General features: G+C 40.4%; 1 protein-coding gene across 1 annotated transcript in view; it reads left to right on the plus strand.

Moving 5' to 3' along the window:
• The window catches only part of cdh13 (cadherin 13, H-cadherin (heart)), a gene marked incomplete at both ends in the record, with an annotated part of 310410 nt that overhangs the window by 83367 nt on the left and 204656 nt on the right, over positions 1–22387 (plus strand). The window contains 1 exon segment of the mRNA XM_083893789.1: positions 19560–19680. Within this exon segment, the coding sequence (XP_083749915.1) occupies positions 19560–19680 (121 nt within the window).

Consider the following 22387-nt stretch of genomic DNA (forward strand, 5'->3'; position numbering starts at 1 on the left):
TAATCATTCATCCGACGTACACATTAATGTGATACATGCAGACACCAGAAACAACCCGTCTTGCACAGAGACACATTGGCATGAACACAAGCACAGAACTGGCGGTTGGAAGACAAACCACTGAGCCACTGAGCCAATCTCGCTTGGTGCATTTTTATTCACACCTTCTTCTGCTTCTGTGGTGACCTGTGTGTGCAACTCACTGCTCATCTTCCAATATCTCCCAATATTTGCTTCACAGCAGTGGATGGCGACTACGCTTAAGTGCACTCCAGTTCACCCTTTCATTTTTTTAATATGCCTTTAAAATCAGATCATTTATTTTCACAGGCTAGAATTAAACTAGAATAAATATAGAATATTCTAAAATAGAATATTGGGTCATTGTGATATGATGATGATGATGATGATGATTCCACGCTATGTCTCCAGAGTCAAATATTTGTTTTTGTCAATGGAGTGAGACACGGAAACACTCAGCAGCAGCAGCAGCAGCAGAGGCAAACCGAGCAGCGTGAGACCCCGCGTCGCGTATTTATCCATATTGTTTTATGTCCTCCAAGGGCAATGGAGCCAGACATCGCTGCCTGCTTGAGAATAATCTATCCACGGCCACTTCTGCATCAGAGCTGTGTGCGATGTGAGCCCACAGCTGGGAAGCAGCCTGGAATATGATTGCCAATTTACAGTGTACTTTTGTCAGGATCAAATGGAATTGGATGTACAGCTGAATTGCAAAACACTTTTTCCCAAACCACCATAAATCAGGTCAGGAGCTCCCCTCTGACGATCCATCAGAAGAATCAAATTCCTCCGCTCTGTCTGGGAAATGTTTTTAAATTGACTTTATGAAAGCACAATGTCCATTCTTGTAGACTTATGGGATGTGAAGTCTGAATATATATTTATTTTTATTTAAAAAGGAAATACATTATTGGGCAAATTCAATTTTATAGGTACAGCTTATGTTGTGTGTGGTACACTGTTTTTTTTCTTGGAAGGCTGGAAATAGAGAAAGTGTACATAAATCCCCCTTTGAATATGTCTGCACTCAAACTGGAAATGTCTGCCTCCCATATCTGTTCAGCGATACCCGGCATGTGGCAGATAACATGCTATATAGCTTCTTTGCATTTATGTTTGTAAGAGAAGGATGGTATATAAAATAATTAATCCAACCCGTCATTATTCGGTGCTTATTAAGTTTGCCAGGAAAATGTAAATGAGATTAAATCCCAGAGGTGCACAGAGAAAATGCTTTGTGTATGTTAATATAGCATTTTTCTGTGTTTTTTTAAAAACATATTTGCCTCAGGAAATCTATGCATTATGTATTTATTTTTTTTTTTTACAAAAAGTTAGTAATATTTTTTTTTTTCCCCTCAACAATAATACTGTATGGAAGTATTCATTTTGAATTATTTTTTGAGTGATTTATGGACAGGGACAGCAAGCTACAGTATGGAGCAGAACGTGGAACGGAGACAAAAGGATGAGGGCGAGAAAGGGAGACATCAGATGGATGTGTAGTTCTAATGGGGAGTATTCATTTTCCCTGCAGTATAATGTCCTTTGTAGTGTCAGTTTGGTTACTTTATTAATGGCTTTCTCTCGGCTGCATTGATGATGGTGATATTTCAAAGTACCCCTCACTGTGTTAATGGAAAAAGAAAAAAAAAACGGACTCCCTCACATATCTTTGATCCAGTGCATCCATTTATATAATGACAGACATGACACCTTTTTTCCCCGCCAGGAGATAATGTTTTTCAAATTAAGTCCCCAGGTGGTTTGTGTTGATCATCCCAGTCTCATCCACTGGAATGTAATCAGACTAGGTTACAGCATTGTTGGGTTGCTCTCCATCCATCCATTTTCTGTGCCAATGTCAGCAGACTTTGGGGCGATAGGCGGGGTACACCCCTGACAGTTCGCCAGTCGATCGCAGCGCCACACATAGAGATAAATTACCATTCACTCTCACACCTACAGTCAATTTAGAGTGTCCCATTTACTTAATCCCCATATTGCATGTTTTTGGACTGTGGGAGGAACATGGAGAACATGCAAACGCCATGCGAACTTGGGTCTTGTTGTGGCAAAGGCAAGAGTGGCTAACCATTACTGGATTGCCTTCCATCGGCATAATTAATAAGCGTAGAGAATCATAAATCCGATGTATGCCAGTTTCCATAATTTGGAGGAAGAACACAAGAAACACAGCATTGAACCACACCAAAAATACACCAATGGTGTTTGGCCTAGTTTGGCCAGTTTCCAACCTTGGTGATCATCTGTTCTGCAGGGGAAAAATAAGTGATATCAAACAGTAAAATGGGTTAAAATGGGTGAACAAATGGGCAAACTACGATTTAGCGAATAAAAGTTATAGAGATAAGAGTAGGAGCTCAAAAAGAAGTAGAAAGGAACATTTCGGAGCACATCAATTCAAGGTGGGGGAGTGTCTCAAGAAAGGCTATCAGTAGCAGCCTGTTACTTTTGATGAATGGAGGTCAGCCAGGGAGGAGAAGGGTAAACTGATAAACTGTAAGGAGAAGCAAACACAGATGTCCGTCCTTTATGTCTCACGACCACCCCGGACCAATGCCGGTGTGCAGCCATCGAGGCGCTAAACAATAGCTTTGTACAGGTTAAGTGATAACATGGACTTGATGAATCTACTTCCATAGACTTCCCTATGCTTTATCTGTTCTTGTTCACCAGTTGACGCCAATCGCAGATAGTTTTGTGTTTAGGGGGAGCATTCAACATACAATTGTGTTGCAATTTGCACCATTGTGAGACAAAACAAAGTGCGATAGCATCATCGTTCTTCACCCGAGTGTTCAGTGACAGCACCTAAAAAGGTGTAACCTCCCTGTCGATGTGTGCGACGTTTCAGCGCCAGAAGCCATCAAGGTTTTTCATTTATCAACGTTGTGGCACAGAGCTTATTTGGCAAAACTTTGCATTCACTGTTGTTGAGACACAGACAAAAAAGGTAAGACAAAAGGAGGCAGGAGAAAGTATGCTTGTTTAAAAAACAAACAAAAAAAAAACAAGTTTAGTATCAGACAAAACACCTCTTTCAAGGTGAATGAACATGCCTCCTAGATAAAGCTGAAAGTGTTCAGTCTGACATGCCAGATCCCAACAGGGGAGAGGGGAAAAAAAAGTGCATTCAAATGAATTGTGCTGGATAGCAGCTGGCGCCTGCAGCTGACGCTCCTGTTGTTTCTGATCCCTCACTTCACACCTCTCTACCTGTGTCGGTGTGTGCGGTGAAGTGAGCGACATGTGAGGTACAAGTATTGACAAGCTTGCCAACGAGAGCAGGGATTTGAGCAGACTGACGGCGGGGAAACGACACTGTCAGGGTTAAGCCGCATCACTTACTGCGCAAATCTAAACCCCCTCCTCCTCCTCTTTGGAATGTTGGATTTGCATTAAAGTGTGAGACCGCCTGCTTGGATAAAATTTGATAATGAAAGTCTCAAAGTCCAATCAGTTTATTAGGGAACCCAGTGCTAGAGGGATTTATCAATCCAAACCATTTTTGTAAATACATGTTTGCTTGGTGTAAAATCATGAATAAAGGAATGTTTTAGTTTTGCTTGATTATTTGAATGTTTGCTGTTCAGTTAGAAAAAGTGATAATCATTAGTCCTGTGAGCCATTTATATTCATGAATCAATTTTATTCAAAATGTGGTCGATGGGGTGCTAACAGATACTGAAGTCAGGTTCAGATTAAAACCAAAACCCATGCTGTGCAACAACAGCATTTTTTTTTTAGATTGACCCTGTACTGGGATGCTGGTTACAGGTTTTTACCTCACACGAGAACAGATGAGTCATGATCTTGCATTTCATTTCCATACCGACTGCTGACTGTACAACAGCGGAATTTATTAGGATTCACTCACTGACTTATGATTGCCTTCATCCAGAGAGAACCCTGTCCCTGAACTCAGATTAAACGCTGATATAAAGTTTAAAAGCCAAGGTGATAGTAAGACAAACAACTGTACGTTCACATACTAATCAGTTCTGCGGAGGCCGTGACATTTAAACGAAGTTAAAACTCAAATAAACTCTCTATCTCCGTGCTGAATAATTGCATGGTAATGTAACATTTGGTAAATATATGAAGATGACTTTCCAGACATGCAATTAATCCCATCGGCAAACTTTGAACTTTCTTCTTTGGACTTTTTTTTTTAATAACTTCATAAATTCAGCAATAAATGCAACCAGGGATTAAACTATATCAGTGTAGATAAAAAAAACGTGATTTTTAACCTCAAGGACAAGACCCAGGGTTTCCAATTTAATCCATTCAGGCAATGCCAGACACTGTGCACGATCAGTGGCTGTGCAGTTTTGGTCTCGGCTAACGAAGTTTGATCTTGGCTGTGCTGGCCTCCAGATTGTGTGGGAGAGTTCTGCTCGATGTTCCAGTGATGTGTCAAAGGTTTTTTCCCCTGTCAGGATGTCACGTCAGATCCTACATGTAAGCAATTTCATAACAGGTCATGGGGGGGGGGGTCACTTGCTGCTAACGACCAAGTTAATTAAAAGGCCCAGTGTGTGACATGTATCTGCAGGTTTTGAACTATGATGTCTTTGCATTCTAGAAAGGATGGTGTTCGTCATTGTTTGTGCAGTAAACTTCCACTACACAATAAGAAACGTACAGTTTTTTTTTTATTCTTGTTGCTGTAGAAACATGGAGGCACAAGATGATGACAATATACAGTCCCTGTATAGCAAGACACTTGAGTAGAAAGTGAATTATATGGTTGGAAAACCAAAGGATACTTGTTTTTAACCCTAGAACACAATTTTTTTGAGCAAATACATTTATGTGATTTCCATGGAAAAACAAGTTTTCATCATCATAATTTATTTTTTTAGACATTTTTTGTTCCCAAATTCCTAATTTTCCAGTTATTTTGGAGCATTTTTATATGGTCCCCTCGTGATGCTTTTCTTTCATTTTGTTAGACATGACACAGTTTAAAATAAAAGAACACTACTCAAATGTGTCATGTATTGTCATGTTTTGATATATTTTGATGACAAGTATTTTTTATTGGGTGTATTTATTATCTCCGGTAAAAATCATCCGGCGTTAGCGATGGTGTTTTTAATTTGAGCGATAGTGTTCTAGGGTTAAGCAATATACAAACTAATGCTGGGCACGTTATGCGTGGCTAATGTTAGCGCATGACGCGTTTCCATGAAGACTGTCCCGAAAAAGATGCGCGTGCCGTCATGTTTACGTTAATTCTACGCAGCTAACGGAGCTAACTGGTCAACGGTGCCTGGACTCCGGCACCGTTGACCAGTTAGCTCCGTTAGCTGCGTTAGCTCATTTAGCGCCGTTAGTGCAAATAACCAGCGTACCTGTGTATTGCGTATATGTGCCTCTGTTTTTAAAGTTTAGCGTTACTTTAGAGACTCATTTTAACAATCGGGATTACGTAAAAAAACACGACGTCACATGCCCAGCACTAATACAAACATATGGATGTGGGTAGTATATTCAAAGTCAACCAATACACACTCCCATCAAACTACTACTACCAGCCCGACCCCACCACCTCATCCCTCAGCACCACCACCTTTGCATCAGAAGATTGTTTTTTTTCTTATTTTCTTTTAAATCCCACTCTACAGCTGTAAAGATTACTGAACCATATATTTTTTTTCTGTAGCACAGGTATGTCCTGTCTTCTCTGCGTATACCTGCCTCTGCATCCTTTATTACTTTGTGGTTATCGCAAAGCTTTTTTTCTTTTTTTTTTCCCTCTCCTTAACTTTCTTTTCTATATTGCTCCCTGAATATTGCTCTCACACAGTGACAGCACCAGCCCACCAGCAGAAGAAAAAAAAAGCATTCTCTATTTCCCCTTCCTCGTTCAGCTGCACTCCATCTATATAGTATGGCTCTGTGTTTACTGCTCCAGTGTTATTTTACTGGCCCAGCAGGTGTGGCCAGGGTTCGGCAGGCCCGGGCCAGAAACCAGATGGTCTCATGACTCAGGTGTGTCATGCCCGGCTAAGCTGCTAGCTGTGGGTGTCTGAGGCCCAGCCTGATTGATTCCCCACCGTCTCACTCGCTCTCCTCCTCTGGCTTCATCTCAGGCCGTAGGTGTAGCCGTGCCCGGACGGGTCAGCCAGATCTATAGTGAGGTGTGTGCATTGACATTTACTTTGATGGAGACAGTGGCGATGCAAGATTGAGGAGGGAAAGGGAAATGTAGAGCGGGGGAACGAGAGGAGGCGCCTGGATGAAATGTCAGGCGACTGGCAGGCGGTCTCGCTGACGGACTGGATCATTGGCAAACTAGCGAGCATGCTTGCAGACTCCCCTCCACACACACACAGACACCGATCCATGTGTCGTGGATCATTGGTAAATCCATACCTGCAAATCTGCATCCCGAATCCGACATACCGCACCGCACGAGTGCAACATAAAACACTACAAGGTGGTTAATCAACCGTGAGATAAAGCCACTTAAACAGCGCTGAAGGTCACAATGGTTATTGCTCATTTCTATGAAAAATGGCACTTTACTGTTACGTTTAAAAAAAGAGCGATGGCTGCAGACTAAACAACTCCAAAATAGACAGCATAGGGACAACACTGATGTAATATTAGTTCAGTGTATGAATTATAGCCATGAAACTACTGCACCAGTGTTTAATAAAGAATTTTGAGTATATCCTCAAAAACGCTGCTGTTTCAGACACATTGTGGGCGATGTTATTCTTATTTTTTTCAGTTTCCAATCGTTGGGAGCTTTGCCATTTTAGTAGCTGTATGTAGTGGCTATTGTGCGTGACGTTGAACATATCACTTCCTGTATGCAGCATGGGTTTGTCGCCTGGCGAACACTAGCTCAAAACAGAGCGAGTCATGTGGAGCTGACTCACGCAGCATTGTGTGAACTCTTTTGGCAAAGGCTTGGGTATTTATTTTAAAAAAAAAAGGTGATGCACGACAGCGTTAAGCCTTTGCCAGTTGTTGCTTGTGTTATTTTCCATGTGAAATGATCGGGGAATAAGCAGTGGTTCAAAGAGAGGAAGAGAAATACTAGATCACAAACAAGATCACCACTTCATTAAATGTTCAGCAGTCTACCTGTAGACATGACAATCAAGCCTAAATGTGTGTGTCAGTCCTCTCCCTCGTCACTGTTTATTCAGTCAATCATTAGCTACTGATTGTGAAATGTGCTTAAACCTCAAAAGAGGATTGTCCAATATCTGGAGCCAAAACCTTTAATCTACTCAACTTGACTGACAGAGATTGACTCTCTTTCCTTTTTTATTTCCCAGTCCGTGTTGTGTTTCTTTCTTCCCCCGTCCGATTGAGTTTATTCTCACTTACACATATTGCATGTAAGCATCACTTCTCTGTCCACTGCCCGCTCTTATCCTCTCCAGCAAATATTAGGCACAGTGACCCTCTCCATTTCTATCAGATTGTGGATTCCTGCGGCCGTATTGATTTTCCCCCAGAGGTGACATTTACCGTGTGCTCTGCCAAGTCATTGCCGTAATCACCTGACTGGTCCTTCACATTTGAACTCAATCTGGAGTCAAACTCTCAAGTGATGAGCTGACCATTTGATGCTCAGCACAGAGCGAATGTGAGTTGACTGACACCATAGCTACAAAATCAACAACAGCGAGCAGAAGCCACTCAGACAAGTCCTTTAGTCACCCGACAGCCTCGTATTAATCAATTCTACCACCCACGTGTTATTTTACAGCCATCCAGCTGTTGATTCACACAACATTGCAAATAATACTGAGCATGTGACGACACTAGTGTTTCTCCTTTTCACATAGTTGAGTGAAACCAGGGTCTCTTAACGTCCTGGTAGTTTTCTTTTCCTGCACTTTTCACCTTGCTGCGAAAAGACCCGAGAGTGAGACAACATGATCTAAATGCTCGAGGGGAAGCATATGGATTCTATCTCCTGATTGAGCATTCCTTCACTGCACTTAGAGAGCTAACATAAACCTAAAGACCTGCACTCCAAGTGGTTGTCAATAGGTAGCTGTATTTATTTCTACCCCATGCAAACCGATCTATATTAAACCAATCCAGCCCACACGTATTCTCTTGCTCTCCTTCCATTTCTGTTTTGTTTTATTTGTAATATTCCCCTACACATTCAAATCAAATATTACTTTTGTCAATGTGAAGGTTCTACGTCATCCAAGTTATAGACATCTTCAGGAGAGTTAGCCGTGGGCAAATGGACTTGAAAGCGTACAAGTCCAGTTGCCTTTGGCTAGCTCCTGAAGAATAAAATCAATGTATTCTGCACTATAGGTCAGTGATATTCTGTACAGCAGAAGATCTTGAAGTCAGTGCTCAGTCTGTTCAGTCAGTGCAGATCAGGTTAGCAAAGGTTTTAGAGTAAGGGGAAGATGTGCTCCCAGGGGAGATGAGACTTCAGTCGGATCTTGCAGAAAGAAAGGGAAACCCCAAATATGATAGCATTCAGTGACGTGTCTAGACTTTAATTTCCTTGTGTGCAGGGATTGTAAATTCAGGTGACTTTCCAGTGAAGATAGCAGAGATAAAGACCTGGAAATTGCTTCTAGGCCACATTGCCTTGAGTATGATTCTTGTGGCCATGGACAGATGAAGGTTGATGAGAAGCAGTGCTCTTTTTAGGCACTGCATTGTGGACTATGTGTATGGGTTTCCCTGTGCATGGAGGGAGACCTGAAAGGTGGACATCACAGTGGTTAAGGTAAGAGATAATCCTCTACCAAGGGTTGGTACAGTCAGGCAGGTAAAACCTATAGAATATTCAAACTGTATTGTGCACAGAAGGACCAGGAGATATATGCGGTCATCACATCATCCAGGTTTCTTGTGAGGAGGGTTGGGTTGAGAGTTGACTTGCAGGATTATTTTTAAGTATGAGATTGATTTCAGTTTGTGCTTTTTCCTCATCGGGGATGTTTGAGAGATGTGTCGCGCGACATGCTGAGTTTAATTCGTCATGCGACTGCGATGTCGCCTGAAAGGAGTGTTATGAGTGTGACAAAGGGTGTTTTTGCATCATAGTGAAATTAGTAGGAATGTGAGCTGTTAATTGGATCCCATTTCACCCACACTGTGTTGTTACTCAACATTACGCACTAAATGATTTCAAATGTATTCATCTCTTTGGTTTTGTGTCGATCATCTCATTAAGCCATATACATAAGCTACACGATCTTCATTGCCCTAGCATTACCTGTGCTTTGCTAATTGTCAGTTATTGTTTTTGTGCACCCAAGGTAATTCGTTTCCACCAGACTGGACCATAGTTTAATCCTCTATGTTGCTGTGGCAAAGTCGTACCACCCCAATCTCTTGCTTCACAGAGACATCAAACGGACTAGAGAGTGAAGCTGAAACACACAGAAATCAATTATCATTAGACCCCTCTGGAGAAAACATATTTCGAAGTTCAAGAAGTGATTCACGTCATACATCGATCACTTCACACTGTGGCATGTACAGTATGTATGTCTTGGCATGTGAATGTTAGTGTTCAGCAGGCAGTCACACTGGGTTCACTGAGTATTTGTCTCATAAACAATCTGTCTTTTTGTTTTGCTTTTGGCAGCGTTACCTTGAAATTCCCTAGTGTGTGCATTATTCTTTAGTCAGGAGGTCTCTAATGCAATGATTGACATTTACAGCAGCATTTAGTTGTGTGCTGTTTATTTAATTTGGCATTGTGCTAAATATTGCAGAAGTACAATACAATGCAGCCTAAAACCCCACAAGGGATAACATCAAAGGGGGAAAATCAAAAGGTTTCAGGGCAAATCAAGGTTTAAAGAATTTTCATTGAAAAATTAAACAAACAAAATTACAGTCTATTGTCTGTGTTCTCTGAATAATGAATGTGACTATTCTCCCTTATACAGAATTAATTAGTCTATTATCTGTAAAACACTAATTAATGAATCAATATTTTATTCTCCATAAAACTAGCAGTTGCAGAAAAACAAGAGCATAAAAATCATCATCTCAGTGTTTTATACTTTCTTATTTAGCATGCATGTCAGTGTTGATCCCAGATTCTATATAATATCACCTGAAACAAAAAGGAGGGAAAGTGATTTTGTGAATTGCCCGTGTCTTAATTGTTAATTAAAGAACATACACAACGTTTTTCATTATCTGGGAATCTAAATCTATCACAGAGAATATCGCTGAGAGGAGAAACCATATAATGACGGCACTGTTTTGGGGGGAATTTAAGTCCCAAACTCTGAACATAACCTGGTCGGGATTAGGTTATTTTTCTCGCATTTCAGCTCAACTGGCTGACGTAATGTGTAAAAGTATAATAAAATATTAAAATGAAGATAATTATTAATGTGTTATATGACTTAAAAGTAACACAATGTATTACTGTAATAATATTACCCCAATATGTTACCCCAAACAATAAAAAACTAATACAGACATGAGTAGCACACAATGTCAGCATATATTGGAAGGAAACAGCATTAAATGTTATGACATGTTTGACAACCAGGCTTAGGGGAAACTCCCAAGAAACCACCGACATCATATAAAACAAACCATTAAAAACGAGAACACAAAATATCTGCTGGCAGTCTTGCTGTGAGTGAGTGGTTCAAGAGAAGTCCAACTGCAGCTGGAATAATCAGGCTTTTTTTTTTTTATATACTGGAACAATCCTGTGAAGGGCCAATCAGCTGCCAGGATCCACCTCACACACGACAATCAAGCATGCACACCTGCAACCCATCTCACACTCACATGCAGGCACACAAGGTGAAGGAAGCTGAGCTTTTTTTTTTTTACTTTAAATGTAATGCGACTCTCGGCATTTTAGAAATTCTGGATTCAACTTGTCAGAGTTCACTACGTGCTTTAAATCCACAGAGAAGGACCACGTATCTCAAAAAAAAACTTGACAGACTGGATATATCTCATTCCTTACGAGGTTTGGAATCAGCTAGAGAGGACGTTGTTGCAGACCTGCAGTATCCTGACAACTTCTGACTTCCTGATGAACTTCCCTTCATCATTTACTCCTGAGAGTCACTGAAAGTTGACAAGCGCTTGAAAGGAAACAAATGAATTCAACTCTGGAGTCTACCGACTACAGATAGTGTCGTTGTCACTGGACGGGTAAGTTAGCATCACATTACATTAGCATTAGCAGTGGGCAGTGTAATGTAAACAATTGCGGTGTTAGCGTTAGCTGTGCAGACTTGTATGTCAGTTATAGCGTTTCCATTGAGTGAAACGGTTCAATTTCGTACGGTAGCAATGTTTTTGTGTGTGTTTTCATTAAGAATAGGACTAAAATAACCAATCAATTGTATTAGTGCACGCTGCCTTTGGGGTACCAGAGTCATGGTGTACGGTACAGGTGGAGCTCGTGGAGCTGATTGGGTGACGGAAAAGCATCACTCCCTTGTGACTGGTGTTTCTTCAACGCCCGCAGTGTATTCTCAAACATTCTTTTACGTCTTGTTGAGACAAACAGACACAAACGGGTTGTGTCTGTTCAACTCCGTTGTGTTGTTGTGTTGCGTTTGATGTTTTTGTTCGTTGTCCGCACACCGGTATGGCTATGTGCTGTCTAACCAATATGCTAACTACCGAGTAAAGGTACTGTTCTCTGCGGGCTTTACTGTCCCAAACGGAAACATTAATTTTTCATCTTGATCTTTGGGGATCTGCTAAAAATGCTCTCACGTTAGCCTGTTGTCCGCCCGCACAATAGCGATGACTTTTATGATGAAAACCGGCCAGCGAAGAGATGAGTTGTGTGACATATTGCCTGATTTATATGTTGTCTAGTTTATATGTCTATAGAGGTGAAGAGCGTAGTGTCCTGCCAGGGGGGGGCGTTACCTTGTTTGAGTGATGTATAGGCTTCCCAGCATGCAACTTCACAGTTTTGGGTTCACTCTCATCAATTCCACAGCTTATTTTTTTTAACACATGCCACAGAGTTGGAGTTGATTAAGTCAAAATGACACAACTAATATTGCCTTATAACTGTTGATTAACTGTATAACAACAATATTCACTCAATATTGTTTAAGATTTGTATTCTTTTCCAATGTGGCAAAAAAGGGTTAGAAGTTGTTTCTGTAAAAACACGTCAACACATCAGTCAAAACTGTGAAATAGAATATTTTTTATGACACTTCTATCACAATATTCCCAGCACTTTTTTTCCACACTCCAAACAAGATGCAGTTGTTTGTAGTCACCGCACATCGTGAGCTGACGTCTTGAATCCCATAACATCTAAAATGTCCGACAATCTTAAATAGAATATGTTAATAATTTGATCCTTTTCACCTGTGTCCACACACGACCCGGGCAACAACAGACGTACACTCAAATTTGCACGCACGCTCACACAAAGAAAATTATGAAAGCCGAGACAAAGTCCCGATATGGATCTCTGTCTTTGAAGTAATTAAAAGACAAAGTGTAGATTTATCCTCTGAGATTATATTTCAAATTAATTCTCCTTGTGAGAAAAGGATTTCTCAGAGGAGCAAAAAAAAAGATAGACACTGTTGATAAAAAACCCTCAATTCACTTTGCTATGCCTGAATGGATTAACCTTCATGTGTCTAGTGCTTTTAACAAAAAAATAAAAAACGTTTCTTGATGGAGAACATGTCCCACTATAACAGTCTTCTTTGCTAACAACATAGTGATTAGCATAGCATTGCCTTAATGCTTCCAGCCTCCTACTGTGAGTCAATAGGTGCAGGTTTTGCACGATACCCCCCCGTTAATTGACATTAAAATGGGGGTTCATGTTGTAACGTCCTGCTGAGGGATGTGTATAATGTGTGCCGGGATACACTTACTTAATCGCAAATCTCATTCCTAACATACCTGTGCCTATCTGTGGTCGCGTGTGTGTGTGTGTGCATATGGTAATATGCCTTCACCTGCATTTGCATGTGTGTCCTGTGTGTATCCTTGCTGTGCTGACAAGCCTCTGCCCTTTAGTCAACCTGATTGAGTTTATGGACCAACGAACATTGTATCCCACCTTGTCAGGAAGCCTTCGTGATGGAATTGAATTAACACTTTGACACCAGCAAGAAATGCTCTTAGTCCCCTGGGTGCGGTGATTGCTTTGCAGGGACATTACATGAACTAACCCTCTGAATATCTGCCAAAGCTTGTTGATCACGCAGACAGATCTGCACGGACAGAATAGATGCTGCTGTGTTACTGACACAATTTGCATGTGATGCTTTGTCTTGCCTTCCCAAACCAAATGTTCAAGGTGCCATATGTAAGAATGTGGCCAAAAACAGTTACTACATTCAAATTCAAAATACCGAGGTCTTTTAGGTTTCGTTTTCTGCGGTACTGGCAACCCGTGGTTGCTCGGCAGCCGAGACTCTACTGACTGCAATGATTGGTAGAAGGCGGTAGGTGGCGCCACATGCCAAAACATAAACATGATTTGCAGTCTGCAAAATATGTTTTTTTAATGCAAATACTTTGTCTGTACTGTTGTTGTTGGTGAGTTCAGTTTGTTATATGAACATTATTCCTGAGTCTCTGTGACATATTAGGAGGATTTTATGGCCAGTTGCTTTAGATTTATTACATAATGCACCTTTAAATATTTAGCTTTGTTTGCATTACGTTTTCTCTGAAGTCTGAAATAGAGTTTAGAGCTGTTGTGCTTTTCTCATTTACCTGGGATTTTGAAAAACCTTGGCACATTTCCACTAAAATTACCCCAAAGAAGAACTTTTCAGATTACCAGCAACTCTAGAGGGGCGGGGCTGTGTGATGAAGAACACTGATTGGTGGAACACAGTTTGCAGCTGTTTCAGTGTTGCCAACTTAGCAACTTTGTCGCTATATTTATCGCATATTCAGACCCTTCTCACAACTTTCAAAGGAGGAGCAACTAGTGCCAAATCCAGCGACTTTTTCTGGTGATATTGGAGACTTTTGGAGACTTGTGTATCGTTCTGTGCCAAGAAGCACTCACAATAAGTTTTCCCCTAATCCTCATAGTTCTGACTCCCACAGACAGCATCTGTGCATCTCTATCACGTTACTGCAGAAGCTCAGCTCATGTCTGATTTTACTTCGAGCAGCTTGCTTTTTAGTTTGAGATTGTAATGGCTGAGGAGCCATCAGAAAGATAACTTTGGTTGTTTTTGATTCACTGCGCCACTCGTTCTGTTTACTTCTCACTGGCACACACACACACACAGTCAAAGTCTTAGTGAGGACTCTTCATAGACACGATGCTATCATTTGCTAGCCCCTAATAACAACCCTAACTTAAACCCAAGTCTAACCCATCCCTAAACCCAAGGTCTTAACCCTGAAAAAGCCAGGGTTAACCCTGAAATGTTGAAGGGCCAAGACAAAATGTCCTCACAAATATTGTTGTATGTTTTTTGGACCTTACAAAGATATAAATACAAGTACACACACATAGAGAGAAAGATGGGCTTGGGGCCAGAAATACTAGCAGTGTTTTAGCAACAGAAGTTTCAAACTTGGGCTTTAACGTTTCATTGCTGCAAGTGAACAGAATTGACACAGCCATGAATCATTGTCATTTCATATGTCGTCACTCAGTGATAATTACATGCTGACAATGCCATAAATGGACTTTAGCTCAAGTTCACTTTAATGTAGTTTCTTAATGTTTTACTGACTCGGCCCACTGGCAAATAAGACAGTCATTGAGTGATGAATGCTGTAATGATTGATCTCCTCTAATGTGGTTTTGAATGATATTTAATGCTGTTTCAATGTAATTCCCCACCAAAAAAACAACCCAAAAACTTGTCAATATGTTATTAAAGAATGTTGGTGAACCCATCAAGTCTTTGGCAGTAGGAAAATTAGGGCATCACAGAGCAGACATGGTATGTCCTCCAGAGTGGTGCCTTCTGGCTGTATGCCTGTCAGATGAAGGTCAAGGTAGAAAACAACAAATAAAAAACAACCATACAGCAGTCATCGCCGGCCGACAAACATTGCAGAGACTGTCGAGAAAACTCGATGCCAAATGTTGTGTCAGCCAAGAGCATCATTACAGCTGGAAACATGCCTCTAAACTGGAGAACTTGGAAGGACAAACATGTGTAGAGCTAATGCTCTTTGTTGATTTCGGGCGCCGAACAAGCAGCTTCCGTAAAGACCACAGTGTTACTGTTGCTCTTTGTCTTCAACTGCTAATCTGCTCACTGTTGAACTGTCATGGATTCTTTAGACTTCACACCAATCTACAGAACACATGCATTATTCAAACATGAGGTGAAAGACATTTGCTGAAACCAAAATCAGACTCTGCTTTTATGACAGCTTTTCATCCTCTGCCAAATCTCAGTAAAAGGTCCAAAACCATTTTTCAGCCACTTAATTAAACCACAAGTTATTAGTACTCACAAATCTAACACATTTTAAGAAAACATAATTTTTGATTACCACAAAACATGGCTCTTACACTCAGTATAATGGAACACATTGAGACATCAGAGTGCAACCAAATTGTTATATTTCTGTCAAATTTGATTTGATATTTTTTTAAAACCCAGGCTTTATTAATGATGATGGTTGCTTCGGCTAAAATGTGCCGTGGGCCTCATCATCATCACCATCAGCTGCTTGCTGAACAGAAGCAGCTCCAGACGTTACGTCAGTATGTTAGTGTGATAGAGCTCCTAATAAAGTGCTCTGCGTCAATAACAAAACACAAATGCGATATTGAAAATAGTAAAGTTTTCAATGACATCAACGTAAAACTGTAAACACACACAAAATCGTTAACTATACTGTCGATGCTGTATGTCCTCAATAATTTATTACAACTCATAAAGGACAGCATAAAAATTTTAAAGGCTCCTTTCCAGGATAAAGGTTGTCCACCCCTGTTATAAAGGATCGTAACTCTGTGACACACGTATTTAAATCATTATCTTCTATCTACTGTTAAGAGATATAAAAAAATATTTGTAAAAAGCAATGATTTGTGCATTAAAATATAATGACATTAACGGAATATGGAAACATCATAAACAGGCACGTTTATGTGTTAATGGTCTTTAGGTCTTTTCTCTTACGTTGTCTCTGCTTCTCATACAATGCACTTCAAATTCAAACATTCTAACATCAACTAACATGGGGACAATTATTTTCACAGTTTCTTCACACAAAGACAGCGATTTTGTGATTAAAATAAAAAAAATCCTAGATTGACACTGTCAGAGATTCAGTCCTGTGTAGTGCAATCTCCTAACATTTAGACTCGGTCGGTCTATGCTGCTGGACTTTATAAAAACAGGGTTAATTGGGCAATTGATGGTTAAAAACAATATCCCTGGGTTTATTCGTGTTATCTTTTATTAATTTCGAGGAATGTGCTTGTCCTGCATGCTTGATTGCATTATTATAAATACGCAGCTATACTCACGGAAGATGTTGCAGTCGATAGTTAATTTATTTTCCCCCCCTCTATCTTCTCCCAGCTCGTTGACAGTTTCTCTTCACATGATTAATATTCCTCATTTCTCCAGGGTGGATTTGAATTGTGGGTTATCTAATTTTATTTTATTTTTTTAAAGTTTAACAGGAGTAATAGGTTTGATTTTAAGTTTACTGTTAAAACTGGGCGAGGATAGGATCTGGATCAAGAGGAGTTACCATCGTCAGAGCTAAACTCCAGAACTAAACTGCATGCTATGACGTTGGGGCGTTTGGTTAAGCGAAACCATCAGAAACCATCTGCTACGCAGCATCTGCAGCATATGTATTAACATGTAGCATCCAAATTATTCTCCCTCCAATAAAAAAAAAATGGGTTGTTGCGTTATGGCGAAGAAAGACCTTGTGTGTACTTATCGCTTGACCGCTGAACTCAAAAAACAGTGAGGCCTCTCAGTGGAGCTGTTTGAAGCTTCAAAGAGTGAACATAGTCATCATGGTTATAAATTATTTGGGCAACAGCATTTCAAATCTGATTTGGACATCAAATTCAGTACACTCTTAGAAATAAGGGTTCCAAAAGGGTTCTTCTACAAGGGCTGAGGTTCTACCTGGAACCATTTGCTTCAGAAAAACCCTTTCCCAAAGAAAGTGTTTTTCAAGGGTTCTTGGTAACGCTAATGGTTCCAGTAAGAACCATTTCGTTCCAGAGAACCCTTTAAAACCCCTTTCCTGAATAAAGGGTTTTAAAAGGGTTCATGGTGGAACCCTCCGAGAGGGTTCCAGCAAGTGGAACCTTTATAAAAAGGTTCTACCTGGAGCCAAAAAAGGTTTCTCCTCTGAGGACAAGCCGAAGAACCTTATATGGTTCTACTTAGCACTTTTATTTCAGCAACAAATGTTTGACTTGAATGTCGTGAGGCCATTGAAGGTGAAGGTGGCTTTTGTCGGACTGGATTCCTAAGTACCACTAATGATCACACGTGATCAAACAACATCATGTCCTTTTCTTTTTCTTCCCCTCTGAAAGAACTGGAATCTCAAATAAAGGCCTAACAAAAATATTCCTGACCTGAACTCAAGCGGAACGTCGATAAAGGCTTTACATCTGAAAAAAACATTATTGTGCCTGAAATTATCTGAAAATTCACCGCAGTGTACGCGCACGGCAAGCTTTTTCCGTCTTTTGCCACCTCAACCTCGAACTTCAGACTAAAGGAGGAGCAAAACAAATCCGCACTGAACTCACACAGGAATAACCGTCTTCAACAATTTCTATTCCTATAGTGAAGTGCTTTTCAGAATCAGACTTGTTTACAAAGGAAAAAAAAAAAACAAGCACAATATCTGTATTTGATTATTTATAAAACCTGAGTAAACAAACAAAGTTGCAGCTCTAAATGGGTCACAGCCGAAGTTGCAAAACTGATATATAAATAATAATACAAAAACAGTGCTGTCTAACAGAGGCAGCATGTCTTTGAATTAATACCCAAATAGTTATTTTTTTATTTTTTGCTTTGCGTGTGTGCTTCTCTCTGCGAGTAATCACATGATAATCAGTTGAAACAGTCTGTTTTCAGAGAAGCATCAGCCACTCATTTATTCTCCTTTTCTGGAATAGCGGTGCTTAAATGTGTTTGCCTGCCATGGTTTATAACAGATTAAATCTTATTTGTTGATACAGTGGCTCAAAGAAAAGTCACTGAAGGCAGTGAAGTGGAGCTTTTGTTCTGTTTTATTTCTTAATAATAGTTTGACCTTCAGAGTTTTCTGAGAGGTTTGTTTTATCCAACCTTAAAAAGCTCTTTATTTGTCCTTAATTACATGGCATGGACTTTACCTAAGTATTTCTTTTAATATTAGGATGTGATTCAGTGACTGAAATCATTATAATTTATGGTAAAATGTCCCCTTTTTGTCCACCTGCCAATGTCTGTCGAGTTTATCAAGAACAGTGTCTCTCAATTAGGCCTGGGCGATATATCCATTTTATCGATTAATTCATTTTTTTTTCCCGACGATTTTGAAAATAAAAATATCGATTATTTTCTCCTCTTACTACGGCACACTTTTTTAATGTTCGCACTGGGGAAATGTTCCGGGGACCGCTCATTCGTGGCACCACCCATGCATCTCCTCACAAACACTCATCCGGCCAGAGTTTCCCCCAGTGCGTGTTGCTTGTTTATTTACTTTATATACACTTTTTTTTATACACCAAATACGCCATTATTACGGTTATATTGTTATTGTCAATAAAGATGATATATTTAAGAATTTGCACCGATAATTTGGCGGCCGAAACACAGCAAGTACACTGTGGAACAGCAACTATTAAATGCTGGAAAGTCTCATTGCGCAAAAGTTAAACTTATGAACTCCCCGCGTCATTCACTTCACAGCAGAGAACATTCTCTCTCTATGAGCAGTTAACTAAAGAGATCAGCTCATCTGATGCATCTGTTATTCCCATAATTGCAGCGTTGTAGGGTTTAAATTGCGTAGAAGCGCACGCCGCAGGAGAGGGAGAACAGTACAGTACAAGGGAGGTGCGCAGAAATCTGTCTGCACCAGATGAGGGGGCACTCCCACTTTTTTTATTTATGTTAAATGAGTCTGTGCTACAGTCATGGAGGATATCATGCATTTACACATAGTACATCATATGAATAATCATTTTGTCTTTAGTAGTGAAAAAAAAAAAAATTTGTTTTAAATCGAAAAAACAATTTTTTATTAAATAAATCAGGGATTTTATTTTTAGGCCATATCGCCCAGCCCTACTCTCAATCCTGGTCCAAACTGTTCTCCATGTTTTACAAGTTTCCCTGCTCCCGCACACCTGAGTCAAATCAGCTCATCAACACAACACTGCAAAAGTGTCATAACGACCCCTTCATTTGAATCAGGTGTGTTTGAGCGAGGAAACTTCTGAAACATGCAGGACAGTGTCGGTGAGAGACTCCGATCCAAACAGAAACAACGTGCTCACGTTGTTATTATTATTATTCTGACCTCTCCTCCTTTTGTTGTCTGTGTTGCAGGTTGCCCACGTGGGCGGCCAAGAGGATGGAGGCCACGTGGGCTGCGTGCCTGGCTTCCAGGTCAAACATTACCAGGTGGTGTACAGTGGACCGTTCCAGAAAGGCCAGCCCCTCGCACAAGGTCAGTAAAAAACAGGACAGAACACACGCATGCACAGCTTTTTTCGATATTAACTCGAATTGTCTCTGCATTCAACGACATGTCTTGAATGACACACATAAATCTTGAAACCACCCTGTGTCAAGGTCACAGACTGTTTGTTTGTATCGACTGTGCCACTCTTCACATTCCTCTTCCGCTGATGGATTCTCGTAGTTCTTTACACGCTGTGTGCAAATTAAGGATGAAGCAAAACATGTAAATCATGATACAGTACCACGGTAACCGTGGTAACGCTATTCGTTGTGATGTAATAATAATGTAGCTCTGAGTAGCCAGTGGAGTCCACCCGTCTGTTGTGAGTGAGAGGTTCTCTGTGTAGCTTTAGCTTTTGTCTCTTTGTGGAGATTTGGTAATAGAGTTATTACTAAATTCCCAACATGGATTAGATTAAGTCCATCATGGGAATTTACACTTTGGATTGAACTTTGTTTTCCACTACAGAAAAAGGCTGTAGGTTGTAGGTCAAATATTAAACGATACTTCCATTTTTATTTAAATATCATTACATATTTTGGAGTGATAATCGGCCATATTGATTCTCAACGTTGCCAACTTGTAAGTTTGCCTGTTGTATTTATGTTGGCTGTGGGCTTTTCTCGTTTTCCTCACTTCTTAAATGGGAGAAACGGGATGGCTTCCACAACTCAGATTCAGAAGCCACTGGATCGTCCACCGTTTCAGAATCTGTGTCTCTCGCTCTCTTTTCCTGCATCCATACAAACAGAATCTAGCATTTTATTGGCAATCTGCAGAGGCAGCGAGTGAAGCACAGACGAAATAAGCCTAGGACAATGGGTCACTATAGCTTTCACTTCCCTCGGCTCTGCTTCGCTGCAGCTACCACAGAAATACAATGTGTGATATTGTCACAGAAGCACACAGTATTGAGACACTTTATATTTTGCGATTTTGTTTGAAATTGACTATAATATTAGGCCAGACAGTTGATGTAGTGGTTACCACTAGTGGTTCTTTGTCTCTATTTGTGGTCAGGGTGTGACCCCACCTATCGCCCTATGTCAGCTGAGATTGACAGAGCAGCCCCCTACACTACCGTTCAAAAGTTTGGGCTCACCTTTACAACTTTTTTGTGTTTTACCATTAAAAGTCACACTTTTATTAATCAAAAGAGTTGCAAAATGAATAGAAAAGATAGTCAAGATATTGACAAGATTAGAAATAATAATTTTTATTCAAAATAATAACTGTTTTCAGCTGTGCTAGCATAATTGCACAAGGGTTTTCAAGGGTTTTCATCATCCAATAGCCTTCCAACGTGATTAGCAAACACAAGACGTTTGCAGCTAGAATAGTCGTTTACCACATTAACAACGTATAGAGTGTATTTCTGATTCATTTAATGTTAGATTCATTGAAAAAAAGTGATTCTCCTTAAAAAATAAGGAAATTTCTAAGTGACCCTAAACTTTTCAACAGTAGTATACATTATTACATGACTAGTACATATCAATAATTGTACTCCATTGGAAATATTTTTTTTTCCCCATCTGCTCCACCAACATCAGTGGCATTCACTCATCTTCTACCTCCGTGGTGTGTGTGTGTGTGTGTGTGTGTGTGTGTGTGTGTGTGTGTGTGTGTGTGCGTCTTGTGCGTTCATGTGTGTCCGCTCCACTACCATTATGACAGAGTTACGCTCGAGTCGACATAGCCTTCTGGAGAAGTCAGTACCCATCAGCCTCTGATTCAGGCTCCCACTTGTATGCAGAGTTGTGTGTTTGATCTCAGCAGGTTTCCTAATGGAAACGTTAAAAGATGTGAGATGGGGGTGGCATGAAGGTCACAGAGCCAATTGGGAAGGCGGGCCTCGCCTCCTTGTTGTCGCCGCAGTAACCAATTCCGCATACACTCGCTGCACTGCAAAAAAAAAACTTCACTGAAGTCCAAACCCAATTCAATATCGCTGCCAAAAGTTATTGGTCCAGTCTGCTCCTGCGAGACCCTCCGGCAATGCCTATCCGCACAGCTCCTCTGTGTCTCCACGGAGATCACTAATAATGTATGCTGGCGAACAGACTGCTGCTCTAAAAAAAATGTGATTTCCCCTCCACAGAGATAGACAAGGTGTATTTTGCTACTGGTGGTTTTACTAAAGAAAGTGTTCATTAATGCATTTGCTTAATAATTCATTCTCCTTTGCATTAATGTGTTGAAAATGGGATTGAAATGGGAATTAGGTCTCATATTCATAATTCAACCACTTATTATTGTCTCACTCCCACATTACTAACCTGCACTGAGGTTATTATTAACTGCACATTTACATTGTCTTGTTTCTCGTGACGTGCAGTGTTTGTTCTTACACAGTACAAACATTGCTTAAAGTGCCACTCTACTGACAGCAAGCTGTTCCAAGTGAAAATGCATACTTTCCCATACCTTTGCCCGCAAGATATGACAAATCTAAGTGTTTTCTCCTCCACTCTCCTTTTTTTCTTCATTGTGTTTGATTTGGTCAGGCAGTCAGGCGTTTTTTTTTTGTTTTTTTTGTCATCTAGAGATTCAGCGGTGCATGTAGACGGAGACAGAACTCTGTCGTTCTGCTTTAGTGCTCTGCTCCGGGACGACAGAATGGTTCCATTACCTTGAATACGGTCCTGTCAGCAGAAACACCAACTCGCCATGGGGGTCCCATTGCACACAA

The sequence above is a fragment of the Microchirus variegatus genome (genome assembly GCF_963457635.1).
Source record: "Microchirus variegatus genome assembly, chromosome: 8".
Classification (NCBI taxonomy): Eukaryota; Metazoa; Chordata; class Actinopteri; order Pleuronectiformes; family Soleidae; genus Microchirus; species Microchirus variegatus.